Here is a 23,382-nt window from a genome sequence, read left to right on the forward strand (position 1 = left end):
TTGTTGCTCAGATGTGGCCCTCTCTCTCTGGCTAAGCCAACTTGAAAGGTGAAATCACTGCCCTCCCCCCTACGTGGGATCAGACACCCAGGGAAGTGAATCTCCCTGGCAACGTGGAATATGACTCCCGGGGAGGAATGTAGACCCGGCATCGTGGGATGGAGAACATCTTCTTGACCAAAAGGGGGATGTGAAAGGAAATGAAATAAGCTTCAGTGGCAGAGAGATTCCAAAACGAGCCGAGAGATCACTCTGGTGGGCACTCTTACGCACACTTTAGACAACCTTTTTTAGGTTCTAAAGAATTGGGGTAGCTGGTGGTGGATACCTGAAACTATTAAACTACAACCCAGAACCCATGAATCTCGAAGACAGTTGTATAAAAATGTAGCTTATGAGGGGTGACAGTGGGATTGGGAATGCCATAAGGACCAAACTCCACTTTGTCTAGTTTATGGATGGATGTGTAGAAAAGTAGGGGAAGCAAACAAACAGACAAAGGTACCTAGTGTTCTTTTTTACTTCAATTGCTCTTTTTCACTCTAATTATTATTCTTGTTATTTTTGTGTGTGTGCTAATGAAGGTGTCAGGGATTGATTTAGGTGATGAATGTACAACTATGTAATGGTACTGTAAACAATCGAAAGTACAATTTGTTTTGTATGACTGCGTGGTATGTGAATATATCTCAATAAAATGATGATTAAAAAAAAAAAAAAAAAAAAAACCAATATCATGCTGAGAAAGCCAGTTTCTTTGACAGAATGGCCAGACCCTGCCATGAGCAGAGCTCTAAGGCTCAGATCTCTGGGACACACAAGGAGGCAAAGGAGCTCTTTTATGAAGTTAACCAGAACCAACTCTGTAGGCTTTGCTCTGATTCCCCCTAGCACATGGGTCATGGCCACAGAGCAGCGGAATGGGTGACTGAGGAATACAGTGTGTATGATGTCAAATTACTATAAAGTAATTTGGTATCTTTAAGATTCTAAATAGAGAGAAAGAAGGAACTTTGAAAGAGAATGGGCACTTTATAGAAAATGACTCAGGAAACACACACAAAAATGTAAATCAAGAAACTAGCAAAATCCATGCCTTTCAGGATTATGTAGCTATATGGAAGATGAGGATCAAGGCTCAATATCAGCACATGCAATTATTACTCCATGAGGAAGAGCATCTCCTCCTGGAGAGACTGGCCAGGAAACCAGGCAATTTCCCAACAACTGAAGGACAGTCAAGCCAGAATGACCAAACATAGAAATCCTGGGAGAAATATACAGAGAGATGACTGAGATCTGTCTATCACAAGTCTGACATAGAGCTGATCCAGGACTTGGGAAACACAATGAAAAGAGCTGAGCTGGTGCAGATGCAGAAGCCATAGCTGGTACACCATGAGCTCCCTTCTTGGTGATTCCCTGGATCCTTGATGTGCTGAAAGGCTTCAGAGAAAAAAAGAAACACTGCAGTAAATTAAAATATCATTTTTCAGTATCGTCTGGTAAATAGAAAGGAACTGTCTGGAGCAACTGTTTGGAGGAATTCTGTGACCAGACACCCATCTTACACCAGTCTGGAATTGGTGTAATGGCTGAGATTGAAGCAAAGATCTGGAACCTTGATACAGATTCAACCCTCCTCCCAAGACCTGGGCCTGTCTGGAGTAGGAAAATCTGATTTTGTTGATCACATCTGGGAACACCCTCATAAAAAGGTTACAGACAGGCAGGGTAAAAACCAGAAAAACAAGAGCTGAAAAATTATGATCAACTAAACAGAGGCTATGCTATAGGTCTAGAATAAGTTGAACTAAATGCCAAAGAACAGATGGAGAACAAAGCCAACCAACAAGAAAAATCCTAGGTAAAAGAGTTTATTCTGGATCCCCAGAATAAACTAATAAAGAAAATCAGATGTGTAGATAGGAAAAATTCATGAATCACACTAGGAGACATGAAGATATGAACCATCCAAAGGAACAAACAATTCAACTGAGAGAAAGGGGTTGAAACAACTAATTAAAGATGTTCAAACAAATCTAAATCTAATCAATGAGCTGAAGGAAAATGTGGCAAAAGAGATGAAGGATATAAAGAAGACCCTGGGTGACCACAAAGAAGAATTCATAACTCGAAGACAGAACATCTGAAACCATACACATAAAAGAACAGGGAAAAGAATGGAAAAATACGAGCATGGTTTCATGGGAATGAATGAAAACATAAAATGCATAAATATATGGGTTACGGTGACCCCAGAAGGAGAAGGGAAAAGGAGCAGAAAGAATAATTCTGGAAATAATCACTGAAAATTTCCCAACTCTTACGAAAGTCGTAAAATTACAGATTCAAGAAGTGCCATGTACCACAAACAGAATAGCTCCAAACAGACCTACACAAAGACACTTACTGATCAGATTGTCTAATGGGAAAGACAAAGAGAGAATTCTGACAGCAGCAAGAGAAAAGTGAGCCATCATATACAAGGGAAGCTCAAAAAGACTATGTACAGATTTCTCTGCAGAAACCATGAAGGCAAGAATGCAGTGGTATGATATATTTAAGACACAGAAAGAGAAAAACTGCCAGGCAAGAATTATATATCTGGAAAAACTGTCTTTCAAAAATGAGAGACTAGACAAGGCAGTTGAGGAGGAGGGAGCAACTGCAGTGGGACTGGCTTGGAGTGCAAGCTGCACATCGGGAACGTATTGTGAGAGGAATGGCTGCTTTTGGAAGACTACTGCCCAGAAGAAAAGATGTTGGGTTTTCACAAGCCAAAGATGTACTGAAGTATAGAACGCTGCTGTACTTGCAAGGCTAAGTGCTCCAGTTCTCAATTCACTGACAATAAACACTATGAAAAGGACTTCCAGAGCTGTTTTGGGTTCCATGAGACTCATTCAGGAGATATCTGCAATGCTTGTGTCTTGCTTCTGAAAAGATGGAAGAAGCTGCCAGCAGGATAAAAAAAAAAAATGGAATCATATGGTAGATGCAAGTGCAGGACGCAGTCTAAAGATTACACTGAAACCAAAGAAAGTAAAATCTTTGTCTGGAAACAGGACAAAAAGAAACCAAATCACTAAACTGCAGAAAGAATTTAAACATCACAATTCTGGTGCTCACAGTACCACACCAAGTGCCTCCCCAGCCCAATCTTCTTGTTACAGTTGAACCAGTCAGATGATGGCTCAGATACTGAGATGGCTTCTGACTATAACAGAATATCAGTCTTTTCCTTTACAGATCTAACATTCTGGAAAAGACAGAAAATATGTTGTGGGATTATCTAAAAAGGCTGTTTTAGGGAAGTTACTGACATGCATCTATTCAAGCCTTGCTGCAGCAATAAGAAAACAGCTGCTGAGCTTCTACCCAACTCCACACAGGATGGAGTTGTTGTGTCTTGCTTCTGAAAACCTCAGTTTATGTAGAAGTTTATGAGGTTTATGTAGAAGGGGAACAATAAAAAATAATTTTGGAATGACAACAAAGCAACAAGGTGATCCTCCTATTTTTAACTTGGATACTTGCTATTCTGCCAAGAAAATTTTAGAAGGGTTTTGAATGGGGTATTTTTCCCCCCAGTTCCACAAACTCTGAAGGCAGTGTCTACCTTACTAAAAGAAAAAGAGAAGTGTATATAATACTCAAGATGTTGAGTATTTTATAGGAAAGTTGAATGCTGCTGTAAAGTGCTCTTTAATCCTTTTTTTAAAATCCCCTTTTCATGAATGAAATTAGGGGAATTTAAGGGAACAGAGATGTGATTTGTCATATGATAAACCATTTGTAGTTTTAGTCTTTTCTATATTGAGAAGCAGTGGTTGGGCATTTTTTTAAATGGCTGACTACAATTGTTTTCCCTCATGACAGTAAATTTGTCATAATTCAATAATATAGACTTGTCCCTGGAGGTATTTGTTAATAATTTTGTAATATTAAGAAGTTTGTTGTCTCACTGCAAGGTAAAAAAAATACTCATGAAACAATTATGGAATACAAAAACATCAAAACATTAAATTGAGAAGTATAGATTAGATAAAAGTATACTAGAATCATAGAGAAGGCCTAGAATTATGTGGAAAGACTTCATCAAGGAGATAAAACTTGAGTTAGTACCTTAAAATATATTTCAGGGTCCCAAAGTAAAAAAAAAACAATGATAAACTGGTAAATTTACAAAGAACAACCGAAAGGATGAAGAAATAAGGAAAAGCTCAAAGAACAGAAAATACTTTACCCTGAAAAGTGAAGATTTAAATGGGAGACATAAGAGTAGTGCTCAGATACTTTAAAAGTCACGTGGAAAAGCTAACAGAGTTACATCATACACCCATTTAACTTACAAGCTGACCTCAGGTAAAATGTGACCAGCACTTAAGGCCAGATACAGTGACAGCTGTTCAGTAGAGCCACAACAGGAAATGCCAATTTGGAAAGACAGGAAGCAAGTGGCCAAGTTCTTCTCTACAACTTTTCAAGGATGGTATGTGAACCCAATGAAGCAAAAATTTAGCTTCAAATCCCACAAACATTTATTAACCACCTACCACATGTCAGGAGCTTTCACATATATTATCTCACTTAAATAGTCACAACAAAGACATCTACAAACATTTATTACTGTAACGAGGCCTAATGTACAAACAGAATAAAATAAACCCTACATGGAAGCAGGAGCCCATCAGAATTCTCCACCATCCCTCAATCTCTGCTAGGGATTTGATAGATGTTTTAAAAAGCAAGAGAGTTTGAAAACTCAAATATCTACATAACAATTTATTTCCCTCTTGCTCTTCCATTCACAAAAGTGGCTCTCAGTCTTCAATGACCTTTAAGAATTGGACCTGTATATATATAAACTGTACTCCATACTTTTTGGGCAAGTTAAGGGATTTTCAAGTATAGTTTTCATCTATGTGACTATGGAGATTTTTGCCTTGTACACTAACTTTAGAACCTAATCCTGGGATGAGGTGCAACTCCACTTAACCCCACTCCTTGGGCTCTGTAAGGCAGCATCAGGGAGACGAGGGAGGGTAGGAGGGAGGGTAGAAGGGAGGTAGAAGCCTATCACAACATGAAGAACAGTTTAACAATCAGAGCTATCTAAAAATGCCAAAGGTGTTCAAATAGAGGCTAAAAAAATCATTAAGAACATTTTAGAAAAGAAAAATTGGGTAAGAAGTTAAGATTTTTTCCAACTTTTAGATTCCAGAATGGGTAGACTTTTAAAATCTGACAGGAGGGCAATTAAGACAAACAAAATGAGGAAAGACACAAAAGCAAGAACAACACAGTATATAGAGAAGTTTAATGCTAGGAAACATAAGAGAAGCTCATTTCCACCTGCAGGCCTTTGCATTTGTTCCATCTGCCAGGAAAGCTGAAGAGGCTGCATCTTTTAGGCTACAACTCAAAAGAAGTCGTTAGTGAGACAACCCTAATAACCTTCCACCCACCCCAGGCACTCATCACATCAGTTTTTGTTTTTTTTTTTCCGCAGTTTATATCAGGGTTCAGCAAACGTTTTCTATAAAGGAACTAACCAAAACCCACGAGTCCAAGCGAGATCACCACATGTTTTCGTATGGCCTGAGAGCTAAGAGTGGTTTTTACATTTTTAAATGGTTGGGGGGAAAAAAGTCAGAAGAATCTTTCGGAACAACAAAATTATACCAAATTCAAATCTCAGTGTCCAAAGTTTAACTGGAACACAGACACACTCACTTATGTATTATCTGTGGCTGCTTTTGCACTACTATAGCACAGTAGCATCATTGCAAAAGAGACCACATGGCCTTTTACAGAAAGTCTGCTGACCCCTAGTTTATATTATTATCTGAAATTATCTTGACTATTTGCAGTCCTCATTGTGCAGTCCTTATTGTACAGTCCTCATTTCTACACACTATACCCCAGGACCTAGAAAAACTCCTGGAACAAAGTAAAGACTCAATAAATATTTGATGAATAAATTAATGATCCATGAAGTCACTCTGAGGCGTTTCGACTTAAATCTTCAACTATTATGGGTCTTGTGCAAATACGATAGGCATAAAAAACTCCTACAGAAAAGGGAAAATATTCTAGTGGAGAGAGGCAGCAAACAGCTTAAAATAATGGTAGCTACCAACTAGTCCAGGTCACTGGGGTTCTTTATCAAATTGTACACTACAGGGGTTTTTTGTTGCTCATAAAAGATTCTCTCAATTATTGCAAAGTGTCACAACATTCTGTCAGCTGACTGTGCTTCTGTTTATCTTAAGATGCAAATACTCTGAAAAAAGAAATCTCATTTCCTATACATAGTACACAACATCCACACCATGACAAACCTTAATAAATGCTTATAACAGCTCCAGATCACGTGCTAATGAATTTTTAATATCTCAATTCTTCCTATGCTGCTGATTAGCAACCTATTCTGTAAGCAGCTGAAAAACCTTTAGAAATTAAAAGGTTACCGCCCACAGACCAGAAGCAGCTTTTTAATCTTTCTATACTAGCCAGAGAGTGGGTGTCTAATTAAAAAAAAAAAAAATACAATTCAGCCCTGCTGATAGGGGACAAGGTATTGAGTTAAAATCCCACCCTTTGTTATAGCACTAGTAAAACTACCACCAGCTCACAATTCAAGTTCCAATATTCTCATCTACAAATGGAAAAAAGTATCTACCTCCTAAAGAAATCTTACATCATTAGTATACTTCCATAAGATTCTTTTCTCCAGGCTTTACAATAATTTCTATACACAAGTAATACACAGACAAGAATTTGGTTTAACCAATCACTTCCAAAATTTAAGATACTGGTCAGAAAACATTAATTCTTTGCTTTATTAAAGAATTAGCTAATACAGGAATTCATACCTTTCATAGAGATGCTTATGATACAGGTACTTCTCACGTGTATGCCATTTATAGCAACCATTTTGAATTAGTATGGTGTGCGTGTGTGTGTGGTCACTTTCCTCTATGACAAACAGATCAGGATGAAAAGGCAGCCTCCAAACAGCACTGCCTAAGCTTTACCAAGACTAATGTGTAATTTGTCACCAAAGCAAAGGGAGAAAAAAATTAGCCAAAAGCTCAAGTGGACTGCTTCAAGAAACTCTGCGGCAGATTCACCTGGGGCATCCTCACCATCAGTGTTGTCAGGGACGAATCAAACCAACCCTGTACACAAACACCTTCGCTTAGACTGAAAAAGCAGGAGTTTGCAAGCTATAAACGGATCTCCAGCCCTTTAGGGAAGGTGCAACTCACTGCGACCCTTTCCCCTGCCTAAACGGCACCCAAGCCGGACCAGCCTTGACTCACATCCCACCTCGCACCTAAGAGACTAGGTTTCTCCTGGTTCCCAGCACAGCAGGTTCCCTCCTCCCGTTGCACAAGTTCAAAATCAAAACAAAAGGTGCAAAACTGGTTTCAGGTGGCAATGGCAGAGCCTGGGTAGCCAACTTCTGGGAACGCCAGGGCAAGAGAGGGCTCCCAGGACCCAAGACACCCCCCCCCCCAACAGTCCCTCGGGCCTCGGCCTAACTCCCCACACCCCCTCCCTCACCTCGGCCCTGGAGATGGGTGCTGGGGAGGGGGCGAGGCGAGGAGGGGCTGGGGAAAGAAATCCCAGGGTCAAAATGACAGCAGAATGAGAGCCGGGAAAGGAAAGAGGCCCTGCCGGGATGCTGCGAGCTGAGCCCTAGGCCCGGGGTTTCATTCCCGAACGGCGGCGACCGAGGGTCCGAGCCGCACCAGGCCGCGAGCGGGAGGCCGGGCCCGCGTCGGCGGCGCCGCTCGGCCACGCTCCCCTCATGACTCTCCCCACCCACCGGCTGAGGGACTGCGAGGGGGCAGCGGCGGCCGCCAGCCTCCGGGACGGGGGCGCTCACTCACCGGCGGGGAGTAGACGAGCAGGCGGCGTCTCCGCCAGAGCCGTCGCTCGAGCTCAAGCGCCGGCTCCTGCCGCTGCGGCCGCAGCACCCGGTCCATCCCCCCAGCCACCCCCCTCCCGACCCTCCCCCCGCGCCGCCTCAGCCTCCGCCACCGCCGCTTCAGCTCCGGCGCGGGAGCGCGAACCGGCGCGATGCGCACAGAGAGCGGGCGCGTCCGCCGCCGCCCATAACCTCCGCCCCCGGCCAGCGGCGCACGCGCCGGACGGTGGATGGGCGGGCGGGCGCGCGCGCGCACGCCGCAGGGGGAGGGAACGAGCCCCGGAAGGCGTGGCCCCGTCCCCAGCCCGCCCACCCACGCGGTCCCTAGCCACGTTGGGCTGAGCGGCTGCATTTGAGACCCGGGAGGGTGGTCTTTTGCTCTGTCCCCATTTTCTGGGGTTGGAGGATCCGGGGCAACGTAGAGTTGAGCGAGTTTCTGGCCTCCGTGCCGAGGCACACACCTGTTCTCCTTACCTTGGATCGCGAGACCTGCCTTCTCCGATCTAGCACACTTTCGGCCCCTGCTAAGAAAACTGCAGAGGCTGTTAATATTTCGCGTCCAATATAACCAATAAGAGCAAGCAGCCCGTGCCTTTATGGTTCCCTTTTTCCTAATTATTTATTCGTTCATCAGTTATGTATTGAGGTTTCTTCCGTGTGCCAGGCCCTGTTCTATGAGCTGGGAGTACAATGTGGAGACAGAGTCCCTGGCCTCATGGATTTTGAGATTTGGTGGAGGAGGAAAATGTTAACGGAAGAATCACACAAAATTAAATTTGCAATTAGTAAGAGCTCCTCTAAGAGGTACATAGTGCTAAGAGTACCTGTATAGGGGAAAATTAACTAAGTTGAGGATGTTAGTGCTGGAATCTGAAGGCTGAGTTGGAAGGAGTTAACTAGGACCAAGGGAAGGGGTTTTGGCATAGCCAGAATGGGGCACTAAGAGAACCACTGAAGGTGGAATAGAGAGTATGAGGGTGGGGAGAGGTAGGCAAGAGCCCAGGTAAGAATTTGTTGCTTCCATCCCAAAGTAATTTGGGTAGAGAATAAAATATATATTCCACCTCCCTGAAGAGCGGGGGGAGGATGCGGAGGTGTTGGACTTCCTCACCTGGATTGTTAATGATGTTGTCACAAATACTGGGGACTGAGGGCTTGATAGGCTGAGCCCTCTGTCTTGGGGCTTGCCTCTATGAAGGTCGTTACTGCAAAGGAGAGGCTAAATCTGCTTATAATTGTGCCTAAGAGTCTCCGCCTGAGTGCCTCTTTGTTGTTCAGACATGGCCCTCTCTGTCCCTAACTGAGCCACCTCAGCAGGTGAACTCACTGCCCTCCCCCCTACGTGGGACCTGACTCCTAGGGGTGTAAATCTCCTTGGCAATGCAGGATATGACTCCAGGGGATGAATCTGGACCCGGCATCATGGGATTGATAACATCTTGACCAAAAGAAGGATGCAAAATGAAACGAAATAAAGCTTCAGTGGCTGAGAGATTCCAAATGGAGTCAAGTGGTCGGTCTGGTGGACATTCTTATGCTCTATATAAATAATACTTTTTAGGTTTTAAAGTATTGGAATAGCTAGAAGTAAATACCAGAAACTACCAAGTCCAACCCAGTAGCCTTGACTCTTGAAGACGATTGTATAACAATGTAGATTACAAGGGGTGACAGTGTGATTGTGAAAACCTTGTGGATCGCACTCCCCTTATCCAGTGTATGGATGGGTGAGTAGAAAAATGGGGACAAAAACTAAATGAAAAATAGGATGGGATGGGGGGATGATGTGGGTGTTCTTTTCTACTTATATTTTTTATTCTTATTCTGTTTCTTTCTGGTGTAAGGAAAATGTTCAGCAGATTTGGGTGATGAATGCACAACTATATGATGGTAGTGTGAACAGTTGATTGTACACCATGGATGATTGTATGGTACATGAATATATCTCAATAAAACTGAATTTTAAAAAATAAAAATAAATTAAAAAAGAGAATTTGGTTCTTCAATAAGAGAGCTTTGGGAAGCTATTGATTTTCTTTTTGAGCAGGATTGCAGGGCTTATAACTTGATCATTATTTCTGTTTTTGGGTAGCAGTGTGAAAAGTGGTCTGGAGGAGGCTCACAGTTGGTGCAGAGAGGCCAGTTAGAAAGCTACTGTAAGAGTCAAGGCAAGACAGGATGGTAGTGGAAGAGAAGAGCAATATTTAGGGGGTAAAATGGAGAGGCCTTGATGAATTGGATGGGAGAAGGAGAAGGAGTTATCACAGTTGACTCCTAGATTCTAGATTGGTGTGGTTTGCATTTAGGGAGCTCAGGAGCACTGACAGTCGCCACTGAGGAACATAAAATGGATGATCAACTCAAGTGTAAAAGCTAAAACTATCAAACTTTTAGAAGAAAATACAGAAAAAAGATCTCTGTGACCCTGGGATAGGCAAAGACTTCTTAAGACACAAAAAGCATGAAGAATAAAAGAAAAAACTCATAAACTGAACTTCATCAAAATTAAAACCATGTGCTCTTAGAAAGACACCATTAAGAAGATGAAACGGCAAGCCATAAAATGGGAGGAGGGAATTTGCAGTCCAACGAAAGATGTATCCAGAATATATGAAGAATCCTCATAACTGAATACTAAGGAGACAAGCAACCCAGTGAAACAGTGGGCAAAAGATTTTAGTAAACAATTCACAAAAGAAGATATAAAAATGGCCAATAAGCAATGGAAAAAATGCTCAGCATCTTTAGTCATCCAGGAATTTGCAAATTAAAACCACAATGAGACACCACTACACTCTCATTAGAATAGCTAAAATTAAAAAGACTGATGATCCAGCAATTCCACTCCTACACATTTCCTTAACCATACTTAAGCTCCAAATAAAGGCAATAACAAAATCATACTTCTGCCTAACTATCCTGCATTTCAAGCAAAACAAGATAACCCTTTCCCCAAAAGAGGATACAAAGTCACTGAGTGATATTCCCTCTTCACCTTTGATATCCTGTAACTTAATGCTGTGATATCATGTTAATTGTTATTAATATATCTTCATTGTGTAACAGCAACCGAATTTCCCATTGGTGATAAAGGTCAGTCATCCCAGCCAGTACAGGAACTCCCTTCTGTGCCTGTTAATTTAGAGGCATGAGGAGCCCAAAGTGGCCAGGTGGCTGTCTTAACTATCCAGTACAATAGAATCATTGTTGTGACTCTTGGTGGAAGGAGCCGTCCAATGGGAGCTAAAATCTCTAGACCAACGGAACCTCTGGCCAGTTCTCCTGCCAGCCAAAATGAACAACCAGGGACCCTGCTTGAAGTTCTGCCAAGTGGGAGGGAGGATTTGCTTCCAGTGCTGTCCTTCAGGGACATCCCAGAAAGGGGGTTTAGTGCATCAGCTGTCCATTTTTGCCTGGTGCCTGCATATTGTGCATATGTGTAAAACAGGCTGTAACGCAGTCCAGAGTCTTCTCTTTCTCAGTTAACTGGTCATAGGGAGCTCCCCACGAGGCCATAGAGGCTGGGAGACAGAAGGTAATGTAGCAGGAGCAGGAACCGTGGGCATTTGAGCCACCTTCTCATGCAATTTACTGGGTCCTTCAGGGCCTGTTCCAGCACATACTTGTATATACCACCTCCATTTTATGATGGAGTGTTGCTGTGCATGCCCATCATTACAGCTTGGTGGGTGGACAATGCCCAGTTCATCATCGGCAGTTTAGATCTCATGGTAACTTGGTGGCACATCGTTAAGTGTTGTCTCCACTAAGGCCCAGTAGCAAACCAAAAGCTGTTTCTCAAAAGGAAAGTAGTCATCTGCAGAGAATGGCAGGGCTGGGCTTATCTCTAAAATCTTAAGGGTCTGCACTGTGATTCACCTATAGGGGCCTGCCAAAGGCTTCAGAAAGCATCTCTATCAGCCACTTGCAGAATGAGACTCTGGGTTTGGTTTTCAAAAATCTTGGCCCCCAAGCCCTCCATCTTGGGGCTTGCTCTTATGAAGTTTGTTACTGCAAAGGAGAGGCTAAGCCTACTTAAAATTGTGCCTGAGAGTCACCCCCAGAAAACCTCTTTTGTTGCCCAGATGTGGCCTTTCTCTCTAAGCCAACACTGCAGATAAACTCACTGTCCTCCCCTCTACATGGGACATGACTCCCATGGGTGTAAAAATCTGCCTGGGAACTATGGGACATGATTCACAGGGATGAGCTTGGCCATGGCATCATAGGATTGAGAAAGCCTTCTTGGACCAAAAGGGAGAAGAGAAATGAAACAAAATAAAGGATTAGTGGCTGAGAGATTTCAAATAGAGTAAGGTGTCATTCTGGAGGTTATTCTTATGCATTATGTAGATATCCCTTTTTAGTTTTTAGTGTATTGGAATAGCTAGAAGGAAATACCTGAAACTGTTGAACTTCAACCCAGTAGCCATGATTCTTGAAGTTGATTTTATAACTATGTAGCTTACACAGTGTGATCATGTGATTGTGAAAACCTTGTGGTTCCCACTCCCTTTATCCAGTGTATGGACAGATGAGTAGAAAAATGAGGATGAAAAGTAAATGAAAAATAGGGAGGGATGGGGGTATGGGATGTTTTGGGTGTTCTTTTTTACTTTAATTTTTATTCTTATTCTTTTTGTGTGTGTGGTAATGAAAATGTACAAAAATTGATTGTGGTGATGAATGCACAACTATATAATGGTACTGTGAACAACTGATTGTATACTATGAATGACTGTATGGTATGTGAATGTATCTCAATAAAATTGAATTTTAAAAAAAGAAAAAAATCTTGGCACTGTGGCTACAGGAGAAAAGGGTTTCTTTCAGGGCAGATATAGAAGCTTTCAGGTCATGTATACACAGCTTGAACTGGGAATATGAAGCTCTGAGCTCATCCTTTTCTTTCCTCACTTCCTCGAGAACTGACTAGAAGCAACAAACCAAACCCATTATATTTCTCAGTTTGACTAAAATGTTATAAGGTAGCAAATACATGGTGAATAAGGACCTTGCTTTCTATAGGTATTTGATTAGGAATATCTAATGCCTCATTGTGCCCTCTTTACCCCTGGAAATAGAATCACTTGTACTTTTAAATGTAATCAGATTAGAAATCTAACTCAAGAAAACCCAGAATTCAGAAAACTCATTCCTAAGATTCTAATCCTCTAGAACCACTTCCAATACCAAAATCTGTATTGTTAGCATTCAAACAAAGGAGCAAAATCAGTAGGAGATATGTATTGAGAGATTTATTGCAAGAAATTAGCTTACACAATTTGGGGGGCTAAATAAGCAAATTCAAAATCCACAGGAGAGGCCATCAGAAAGGGCAGTCTGGAAATTTCAGGCAAAGGCTGAAGCTGTTATCCACAGGCAGAATTTCTTTTTCTTGAGGGAAGCCCCAACTCTGCTTTTAAGGTCTTTCAATTAATTGAATCAGGCCCACCTAGATTATTTATGATAAGCTCCCCTATTTAAAGTCAACTGATTATGAGCTTTAATCACATCTACAAAACACCTTCACAGCAACATTTACATTAATGTTTGATTGAATAGCCAGACACTGTAGCCTAGCCTAGCTGACACCTCAAAAAGGCTGTCATATAAGTATTTATCCAAGAGAAATGGAAACATACATCCACGCCAAGACTTGCAAAAAGTATTTGTAATAGCTTTATTCCAGTTTTGAAAAACTGGAAACAACTCAAATACCCATCAGCAGGTAAGAGGATGAACTAAATGTGATACATCCATAAAATGGAATATTAAGCAGCAATTAAAAGGAAAGGACTGCCAATCCACACAATACAAAGTTGGGAGTTGTCCCTGAGATCACCCTCATTTCTGACACCAATTGTAGAATTCTGAGTTCCCAAGATCACCTTTAGTTTCAGTAATTCAAGTAGAAAGAATCACAGATTTCACTGAAAGCTGTTATCCTCACAGTTACAGTTTACTACAGGAAAAGGAAACATTAAAATCAGCCAAGGGAAGAGGCACATGAGATAGGGTCCTGAAAAGTTCCCCAGGTGGAGCTTCCAGTTGTCCTCCCAGTGGAGTTAAGGACAGTGTTAACTCCTCCCTGAACTAAGTGTGATAACACACACAGAGCATTGTCAACTGGGGAAGCTCATCCAAGCCTTGGGGTCCAGAGTTTTTATTAAACATTGGAGTGTATTGAAAATACAATGATGGGAAAATTAAGTTGCTTCTATTATGCCAGTAAAAACTCAATCACAAGCAGTATGCAATGCTCTTTTTTTTTATTTTGATATTAATAAAGAATATGGGTCCTAAACCACCAGCCAAAGTTCTACTTACAAACGCATCCATGTCTGAATTTTTTAGTTTAGTACTAACTTGGTCTGATGCTTTAAGTAAAATTAATGGTTTAAGAAAAATGATGCAGAAATAATAATCCAATGTACATAATGCTCCTTAAAACCTCAAAGGTATTAAGAAATTCTTCAAAGAAAAGCTAAGTCATGATGCTTACAAAAAATAGATTATTGATTTCAAAATAAGTTGCAGAGGCTACTGATACTGGTTTCATATTCTCCAAACAGAAAATACAAAAAAAGTTTTGAAATCATTACAAATCATTCAATCAGCTCATTTAGGATCCAAAACTAAATTTTAAAATCAATTTCTTCTGCTTTCCCCACATTAGAAATTGCAATGTCTTCTTTAAAAGAAACGTTTATGGTACTGAAAGAAAATAATGACCTTTTTGATCTTCTAATCTAGATCTCTATTATTCAAAATTATTCACTAAACCAGCAGCAGTGGAATCACCTAGGAGTTTGTTACAAATGCAGAATTGCAGCCCTACTCCAGGTTAATTTAATCAAAGGCTTCATTTTAACAGGACTCCTAGGTGATTCATACGCATATTACAGTTTGGAAAACACTGGAATAGATGACCTATGTAATTTGAAGAATTACAATGAACATGAACTTCAATGACTATTAAAAATTTACAATTCAAATTAACAGATTAGCATTAGTTAATGATGATATTCTTGGAATATGAATGTAGAGAAACTAAAAACCTCAAGTTGTTTGCTAAAATATAACCTGACTTCCACTAAAGTGTTGCAATATCTTTGCAGCAAGAATTGCATATAATTGTGCCTAAGAGGCCCCCCCTGAGTACTTTTTTGTTGCTCAGATGTGGCCCTCTCTCTCTCTAAGCCACCTTGGCAGGTGAACTCACTGCCCTCCCCACTACGTGGGACCCGACTCCCAGGGGTGTAAATCTCCCTGGCAATGCAGAGTATGACTCCTGAGGATGAATCTGGAACCAGCATCATGGGATTGAGAATATATTCTTGACCAAAAGGGGTACACAAAATGAAACAAAATAAAGCTTCAGTGGCTGAGAGATTTCAAATGGAGTCAAGAGGTCACTCTGGTGGACATTCTTATGCACTATATAGATAACGCCTCTTAGGTTTTAATGTATCGGAATAGCCAGAAGTAAATACCTGAAACTATCATACTCCAACCCAGTAGTCTGGACTCTTGAAGACGGTTGTATAACAATGTAGCTTACAAGCGGTGACAGTGTGATTGTGAAAGCCTTGTGGATCACTCTCCCTTTATCCAGTGTATGGATGGATGAGTAGAAAAATGGGGACAAAAACTGAATGAAAAATAGGGTGCGATGGGGGGGGATGATTTGGGTGTTCTTTTTTTATTTTTATTTTTTATTCTGATTCTGATTCTTTCTGATGTAAGGAAAACGTTCAAAAATAGATTGGGGGATGAATGCACAACTATGTGAGGGTACTGTGAACAGTTGATTTGTACACCATGGATGATAGTATGGTATGTGAATATATTTCAATAAAACCGAATTTAATTAAAAATATATATATGTATATATAACTTTGCAGCAATAATTTATCATATTTCCAAACACTGTTTTCTCTTTTGGTATGTTTTTAACTTTGCTAATATGGGTAAGCAGTAAACAAAATTTAAATTTAGTAAAAACTGTTTAACGTCTAGAGTGACCCAAAAATGATCATCACATCTAGTAATCATGATATATCACAGCAAATAAGCATTGAAACTGTCAAAAGAATTTTATTTCTGTGAAAGCAAAGCAAGTAACTGCTGTATAACAAATTTGAATTCCTAATTATTTTGCTAGTTTCTCTCTCTCACCATAGGGCCTTTGCTTGTGTTGTTTCCTGGGCCTGGTACCCCTCCTTCTCCAACTCTGCTGATCTTGGAGGTCTCAGCTTAAATGTCATTTCTTTAGGGAGGACTTCCCTGACCCCACAGGCAAAATCAGCTTTCCCCATCATGCACTTTCGAAACATCCTAACTGCTGCTGCTTAGCCAACACACATACCCATTTCTTACCCCGACACACATGTAATTTCCTTTTACACATCTTCCTTCCTCTCTGGACTGTGAGCTCCACAACTGCAGGGATTTTGTCTGTGTCATTCTTAACTCTGACCTTTGAGGTATCTCTAGGTGCTCAATAAATGTTTGTTGAATTAATAAGTGAATGAATGATGGTCCTGTTTGTATTAAATAAAGGATAGCTCTGCCTTATATTTGTACAACCCTTAATTCTTTTCAGCACGTTTCCTTCCATCACCCAATTTGAGCATCCCAAGGCTCAGATCTACCTCTTTAGACTCTCTCCACCTGTAAAATAGGAAGCCTCCTACCTCATAGGCATGCAATGCAGTGGTTACATGGACTCCGGAGATGGCTTGTGTACTGGTTTGTATATATTGTATTCCCCAGAAAAGGCCATGTTCTTTGATGCAATCTTGTGTGGGCAGACATATGTATTAGTGTTGATTGGATTGTAATTCTCTGATTGAGTGTTTCCATGGAGATGTGACCCACCCAACTGTAGATGATGACTCTGATTGGATAATTTCCATGGAGGCATGGCCCCACCCATTCAGCATGGACCTTGATTAGTTTACTGTCTGATTATAAGCTCAGACAGAAGGAGTGAGCTTGCTACAGCCAAGAGGGACATTTTGAAGAATGCACAGGAGCTGAGAGAGGAACTGCAGTTTACAGAGACATTTTGGAGACAGCCTTTGAAAGCAGACTTTTGCTCCAGAGAAGCTAAGAGAGGACAAATGCCCCAAGAGCAACTAAGAGTGACATTTTGAAGAGGAGCTTTGGCCTAGAGAGGAACTTCCTGGGAGAAAGTCATTTTGAAACCAGAACTCCGGAGCAGACGCCAGCCACACGCCTTCCCAGCTAACAGAGGTTTTCTGGATGCCATTGGCCATCCTCCAGTGAAGGTACCCAATTGTTGATGTGTTACCTTGGACACTTTATGGCCTTAAGACTGTAACTTTGTAACCAAATAAACCCCGTTTATAGAAGCTGGTCCATTTCTGGTGTTTTGCATTCTGGCAGCATTAGCAAACCGGAACAGCTTGTTTGTGTCTTAGTTTGCCAGGTCTGCTATGACAAATACCACGTGCTGGTTGGCATAAACAACAGGCATTTATTGTCTCACAGTTTTGGAGGTTGGAAGTCTAACATCAAGTTATTGTCAGGGCTTGCTTTCTCTGAGTCCGTGGTGTTTTGGCAATCCTCTGTCAGATGGCAAATTCTCTCTCCCTGTGCCTGCTCTTCTGGATTCTGTTGACTTCTTCGGCCATACTGGATTAAGGACCGCCCTCCTTCAGTCTGGCCTCACCTTAACTATAAATGACATCATCAAAGGTCCTATTTACAAATGGATTCACACCCACAGGACCAGAGGTTAAGGCTTGAATATGCCTTTTATGAGGGGCATGGTTCAACCCCCAATATCCTGCCTTCCAATCCATCATAAATGCACTTCATACCTGTGTCTTGGATAAATGACTTCACCTCTCCATGCCCCAGTTTCCCCGCTTGAACTTATCCTGCAGATACATTGTGAGGATTTAATGAATATATACATGTGAAGAGCTTGAAATGGCACCTGGAGCCCAACAAATATTGGCTATTATTATAGGAGCACTGAGAAGATCAAATAAGAGTACTGGGCCAGCATTAAAGATCAGGTATCCCCAATATTATGTTGAGTGAAAGAAGCCGGACACAAAGAGCCTATACTAAATGTTCCATTATATGAAATTCAAGAGCAAGCAACACTAAACAAAGATGATAGAGGTAGGTTAGAATGGTCAAAGAATGTTCTTGTTCATGGGAAGTGTATACGTGAATTATAGTGTATGTTCAAGGATGTGTGCAGCTAGCTCTCATATGTTCAGAAGACAGAGCAATAGATGATGGATGATAGATATGCAGGGAGAGAGGGAGGAAGAAAGGGAAAGAAATATCGATGTGACAGCATGTTAAGGTTGGTGGATTGAGCTATCGGGGGAGGGGGGTCAGGGTATGATGGAGTTCTTTGTATGGGGTCAGTATTGTAAAAAATTAATTTAAAGAAACAAAAAAAATAAAAAATAATAGGATAGTCAGAGTAGAGAAAGCGGATTGACTGGGAGTCTTTGTGGGTACTGAAAACGTGCTTTATCTCGATCAGGGTGGTAGTTACACAGGTGGGTACATACATAGACATGTATTCTTAAGATTTGTACACTTTATGGTATTTAATTTAGTATGTAAAAATAGGCTAAAAAAGTTAAGCAAAGTAAGGGATTGTGACCAATCTCCTTTTATCCTGGCAGAGAGGACTGATAGGGATTGAATCACGTCCCCCACAAAGGCAGGTTCAAGTTCAAACCCCTGCTCCTAAGAATATGCACCCACTGGTAAATAGGATCTTTGAAGATGTTATTAGTTCAAATGAAGTCAGACCGAATCAGGGTGGGTCTTAATCCAATATGATGGAGTCCTTATAAGCAGAGGAAATTTGGACATGGTTAGGGGGAGGAGAGAGATAGAGACTGAAGGCCATGAGATGGATATAGAGATTGAGTTACGGGTGGCCCACAAGCCACCACCGGAACACTACAGACTTTGGAGAAAGCATGATCCTGCTGACACTTTGAAGTTAGACTTCTCCAAAACTGGGGGACAATAAATTCCTGTTGTTTAAACCAACACTAGTTTGTGGTACTTGGTACAGCAGCCCTGGAAAACTAAGACAAGAACTTTTCCCAACTCCTTCCTTTGCCTCCCCCAAGGACTTCAGAGGGCAGCCTGGATGAGCTTTAGTCCCCCTTCTCCTTTTTTCTTTTTATTGCACCTGAATAATCCACATATTCTTTCCATTGACTTAGCCTTCACCCCAAAAGGGATAGAGCAAGGCCAAGTCCAAGGAGGCGCTGGGTACATGGTATGTGTGAGTATAAGTGGCTCATATCCAGACGGCAGACACCATGTACTTCCTTGGGAATTGGACAAAGCTGGTAGGAAGAGGTCTTGGTGCCAACTTTCATGGCCCCACCTCTATCTGAGCAGAGCCAAAGAAGTACTCCGCACCAGGGGAACAAGATTGTCACTCTCCCTGCTGGGACCTCATGTCCAGAATTTCTGGTGATCAGGATCTCAGGAGTATCAGTCTATTTTGGTTTCAAGTGATAGAAATCCAAAGCAAACAGGCTTATACAAAATCAGGGCAATTTATTGGAAGGATGCTGGTGTAGCGAACATAACCACAGAAAGGGTAGGAACTCAGAGTTACCTGGACCCAGGATTCTTTCTCTCCTCTCTGCTTCTCTTGGCTTCTTCCTATCAGACCAGCTTTCTCCCCATGGTGGGGAAGGTGGCTGCCATCAGTTCTGGAGCCCCAGGTATCATAGCCTCACGCTAGAAGGCCTGAATCGAATCTTGCTTTCATTAATCGCAGTCCAGAAAAAATCTCAGGGAAAGACCTGGATTGGCCCATTTTGAGTCCAGGGCCCACCCCTACATCAATCAATCGTGGCAATGAAGGTGGGACATTGTGATTGGCAGGACCACCAGAACCACATGGCAGTTGGAAAATAGAGGGGAATAGGTCCCCAAAAGAAGGAGGGGTGCTGGGCAGGGCAGACAATATAATAAATGTCATAACAGCAGGGAGGAGGATGCAACTAAATCCATGAAACCTCTCCTGGCCACTCCCCTAATTAAATATAAACTTCTAAGTCCCCATTGTCCATGGATCCACACATGAGGCCAACAAGGTCCTATGTAAGAGAAATGACCAGCTCAGCAAGTGGTCTGAAGAGGCACCAGAGAAACACTGAGCCCTCTCTCAAGGCAGGATGCTCAGCTCTATCAACAGGGAAGTTCTAAGAGAGTGGTGGAATCTCACCAGTGCTCTGATACCTATGCCACAACCAACTCCCACTGTGATGTAGTGAAAACCCCTTTCCCTTCCTGGGCCTCAATTTCCTCCTCTGTAAAATGGGAATGATTGCACTAACTGATAGAGACACAGCAGAGAGTTTCTGGGTGCCAAACAGCCTGGATTTAAATCTCAGCTCTACCCTTAGCAGTTGGGTACTCTTGGAATATTTTTTTAACTTTCCATTTTGAAAATAATTTCAAATTCACAGAATATTTGTAAGAGTAATTTAGAGAACTCCTGTATGCTCTTAATCGAGATCAAGAAATAATTTCAAACTTATAGGATGGTTGCAAAAATAATACAAAACCCATACAGAAAACTCCAGCATACCCTCCACCCAGATACCCAGATCCACCAACTTTTCACATTTTGCCACATTTGCTGTATCATTCTATCTATCTATCAATCATCTATCATCTATTTTTTAAACATTGTGAGTAGATTGTATACATCATGTTCCTTGATAACTTAGTACCTCCATGTACATTTTCTAAGAACAAGAATATTCACTTCTGCAACCACCTTAAGTACAGTTATCAAGTTCAAAATATTTAACACCGATATAAAGCTTATAGTCTATCTTCCAATTTTTTTTTCCTATTTCCCAATAATGTCCTTTTTGGGATTTTCTCCTCTATTATTTGATCCAGTCCAGGATCAAACTATTGCATTTAGTTGTTTCCTTAGTCTCTCTCTCTCTTTTTTAAATTGTGGAAATACATATACAAGGTAAACTTTCCCATCTCAACCACTCCCAAGCATAATAATATTCAGTGGTGTTAATCACATTCATGCATAACACTGTGCTACCCTCACCAGCATCCTTTATTAGAACTTTCCCATCACCCCAAACAGAAACTTTTACCCATTATGCATTAACTCCCCATTCCCTCTCACCTCCCACACCTAGTAACCTGTAGTCTCCTTTCTATCTCTATGAATTTGCATATTCTAATAATTTCATATAAGTGAAAGCATGCTATATATGTCCCTTTGTGTCTGACATTTCACTGAACATGGTATCTTCAAGGCTCATCCATGTTGTAGCATGCATCAAAACTTCATTCCTTTTAAGGGTAAACAATATTCCATTGTATGGACACACCACGTTGTGTTTATCCATTCATCTGTGGGTGGACACTTGGGTTGCTTCCACTTTTTGGCTATTGTGATTAATGCTGCCTTGAACAGTGGTGTTACAAATATCTGTCCAAGTCAGGTCCAGCAATTTTTAAACATTTTGTCACATTTATTTAGTCATTTTTCTCTTTTTTTTCCCCCCGAATCATTTAACAGTACTGCAAACATCATGCTCTTTTACCCGTAACAGTTTAGTGGGTTTCCTAAGAACAATAATTCTTCTGTTGCAAACCACCATATCAAATTCAATAAATTTAACAGTGAACAGTACTTTCATCAAATCTACAGTCCATATTCCTATGTTGTCAATTATCTTGGTAGGGTCCCTAGAGTTCTCCAATACCACCACCAGTAATGGATCCAGTCCAGGATCAGGTATTGCATTTAATTGTCAAGTCTCTTTAGACTATTTTAGTCTAGAACAGTTCCTCAGCCTTTCGTTGTCTTGCATGGCATTGTCATTATTAAAGGATATAGGCCAATTATTTTATAGAAATCTCTCAATTTTGGTTTGTCCGATGTGACTCATGATTAAATTCAGGTTATGCATCCTTTAAAGTTAGAGAACAGTCCACAGACCACTCTCACTTCTGACACCACTTACAAGTTTGAAAGTCTCCAAGACCACCCTTCTATTCAGTAATTTGGGGGAAAGACTCCCAGAACTCACCGAAAGCTGTGATACTCATGGCTATGGTTTATAATGGTAAAGGATATAGATTAAAATCAGCCTAAGGAAGAGATGCACGGGACAGGGTCCAGAAGAGTTCCATGCACGGAGCTTTTGGTTATCCTCTCTGTGTAGAGTCAAGGACAGCGTTAACGTCTCTTTTTTTTTTTTTTTTTTGACCCTCAGAGCTCTTTATTATGTTCAGAACTGGACAGATACGTGTGTCATAAACTGCTGTAAAAGGGGGGCTATAGTGGCAGGTCAACACCCCAGACGCAGGCCAGCAATGGATGGTGCAGGGCTTGGGCCTTGGCAAAGGGCAGCTTCTAGTAGCTTCCACGATCTCGAGTATTCTAGAAAGCAGTGAGGCCAAGAGTGACGATAAGAACAATGACAACGACGGTCATAAGGAGGCTGAAGATCAGGGCGAAGATGTTCAGGCACTTGGTGGTGGAGGCATAGCTCTGGGCTCCCGTCATGTCGCCCACCATCTTCCGGTCCCTGGACTTCACGGAGTAGGCGAAGGCCGTGAACCCCAGGCAGCAAAAGTTCACGAAGAGCGTGTTGAACATGGACCAGATGACGTGGTCGGGCACGCTGGTCTCGCTGTGGATGTTGATGACGGTGCTGGAAGCCGGGGCAGAGCTGTGGGGGGCCCCCAGCACGGCCACCTCGTGCTCCTCCTTGAGGATTTCATAGGATGGGGGGAGGCCAGCGTTGGCGCGAGTGAAGACGGTTTGGGAAGCGCGGCTCATGATGGCGAGTCTGGATCGGCTTCGTTAACGTCTCTTTGAAACTATGGGTGACAATATGCGCAGAGTATTGCCAACCAGGAAAGCTCACCCGAGGCTTGGTGTCCAGAGACTTTATTGTGACTTGGTCATGTAAACATGGTCAACTGCTCACGTGGCTGACCTCCATCTCCTGCCACTCCAGAGATTGAGATGAGTCCATGTGACCCCAAACCTCCACTCTAAATCACACCATTATACTATCTAGTGCGGCCCAATGCTCCAAGTATACAAAGTCCCTGTTATCAGGCAGGACATTCCAGGGGCTTAGAAATCACCTCCCAGGAGCTGAGGGCAAACGCCAGAACTTTCCCTGGGGCAAAATTTAAGTCTTTACTACAAACACCCCCAACCAGAATATTATGTAAGTGATGTTGTATACTTTTAAGGGCCTACCATATGGAGGTACTTGCTGTCTGACCCACTGTTATTGGCAACATTAATTCTGATCACCCAGTTAATGTTGAGTCTAGTGTTGCCACTGATAAATTTCTTTTTTTTTTTTTCTCTTAGTAGTAAGCAAGCTGTGGGGAGATACTTCAAGACC

The 23,382-nt window shown here is 41.7% G+C and overlaps 2 protein-coding genes and 1 pseudogene across 2 annotated transcripts in view; 1 reads left to right on the forward strand and 2 right to left on the reverse strand.

The window, feature by feature from the left end:
• LOC119508756 (transmembrane and coiled-coil domains protein 1) overlaps positions 1 to 8,015 on the reverse strand; it is a 330,776-nt gene extending 322,761 nt beyond the window's left edge. Inside the window, exon 1 of the mRNA XM_037802556.1 lies at positions 7,905 to 8,015. The gene's annotated coding sequence lies outside the window, so the exon portion shown is untranslated. The remainder of the gene's footprint in view (positions 1 to 7,904) is intronic.
• LOC119527140 lies at positions 2,763 to 3,422 on the forward strand (annotated as a pseudogene).
• A 14,366-nt stretch (positions 8,016 to 22,381) lies between the features above and the next one.
• LOC119529309 (interferon-induced transmembrane protein 3-like) lies at positions 22,382 to 22,814 on the reverse strand. The gene has a single exon (XM_037829575.1). It carries the CDS (start codon positions 22,797 to 22,799, stop codon positions 22,398 to 22,400), a length of 402 nt encoding a protein of 133 aa, XP_037685503.1. The 5' UTR covers positions 22,800 to 22,814; the 3' UTR covers positions 22,382 to 22,397.
• Positions 22,815 to 23,382: the final 568 nt, after the last annotated feature.

This window comes from Choloepus didactylus, chromosome 1 (assembly GCF_015220235.1).
Source record: "Choloepus didactylus isolate mChoDid1 chromosome 1, mChoDid1.pri, whole genome shotgun sequence".
NCBI lineage: Eukaryota > Metazoa > Chordata > Mammalia > Pilosa > Megalonychidae > Choloepus > Choloepus didactylus.

Coding starts and splice junctions, on each gene's coding strand:
- LOC119529309 (XM_037829575.1), bottom strand. CDS start 22,799: ATGAGCCGCGCTTCCCAAACCGTCTTCACTCGCGCCAACGCTGGCCTC.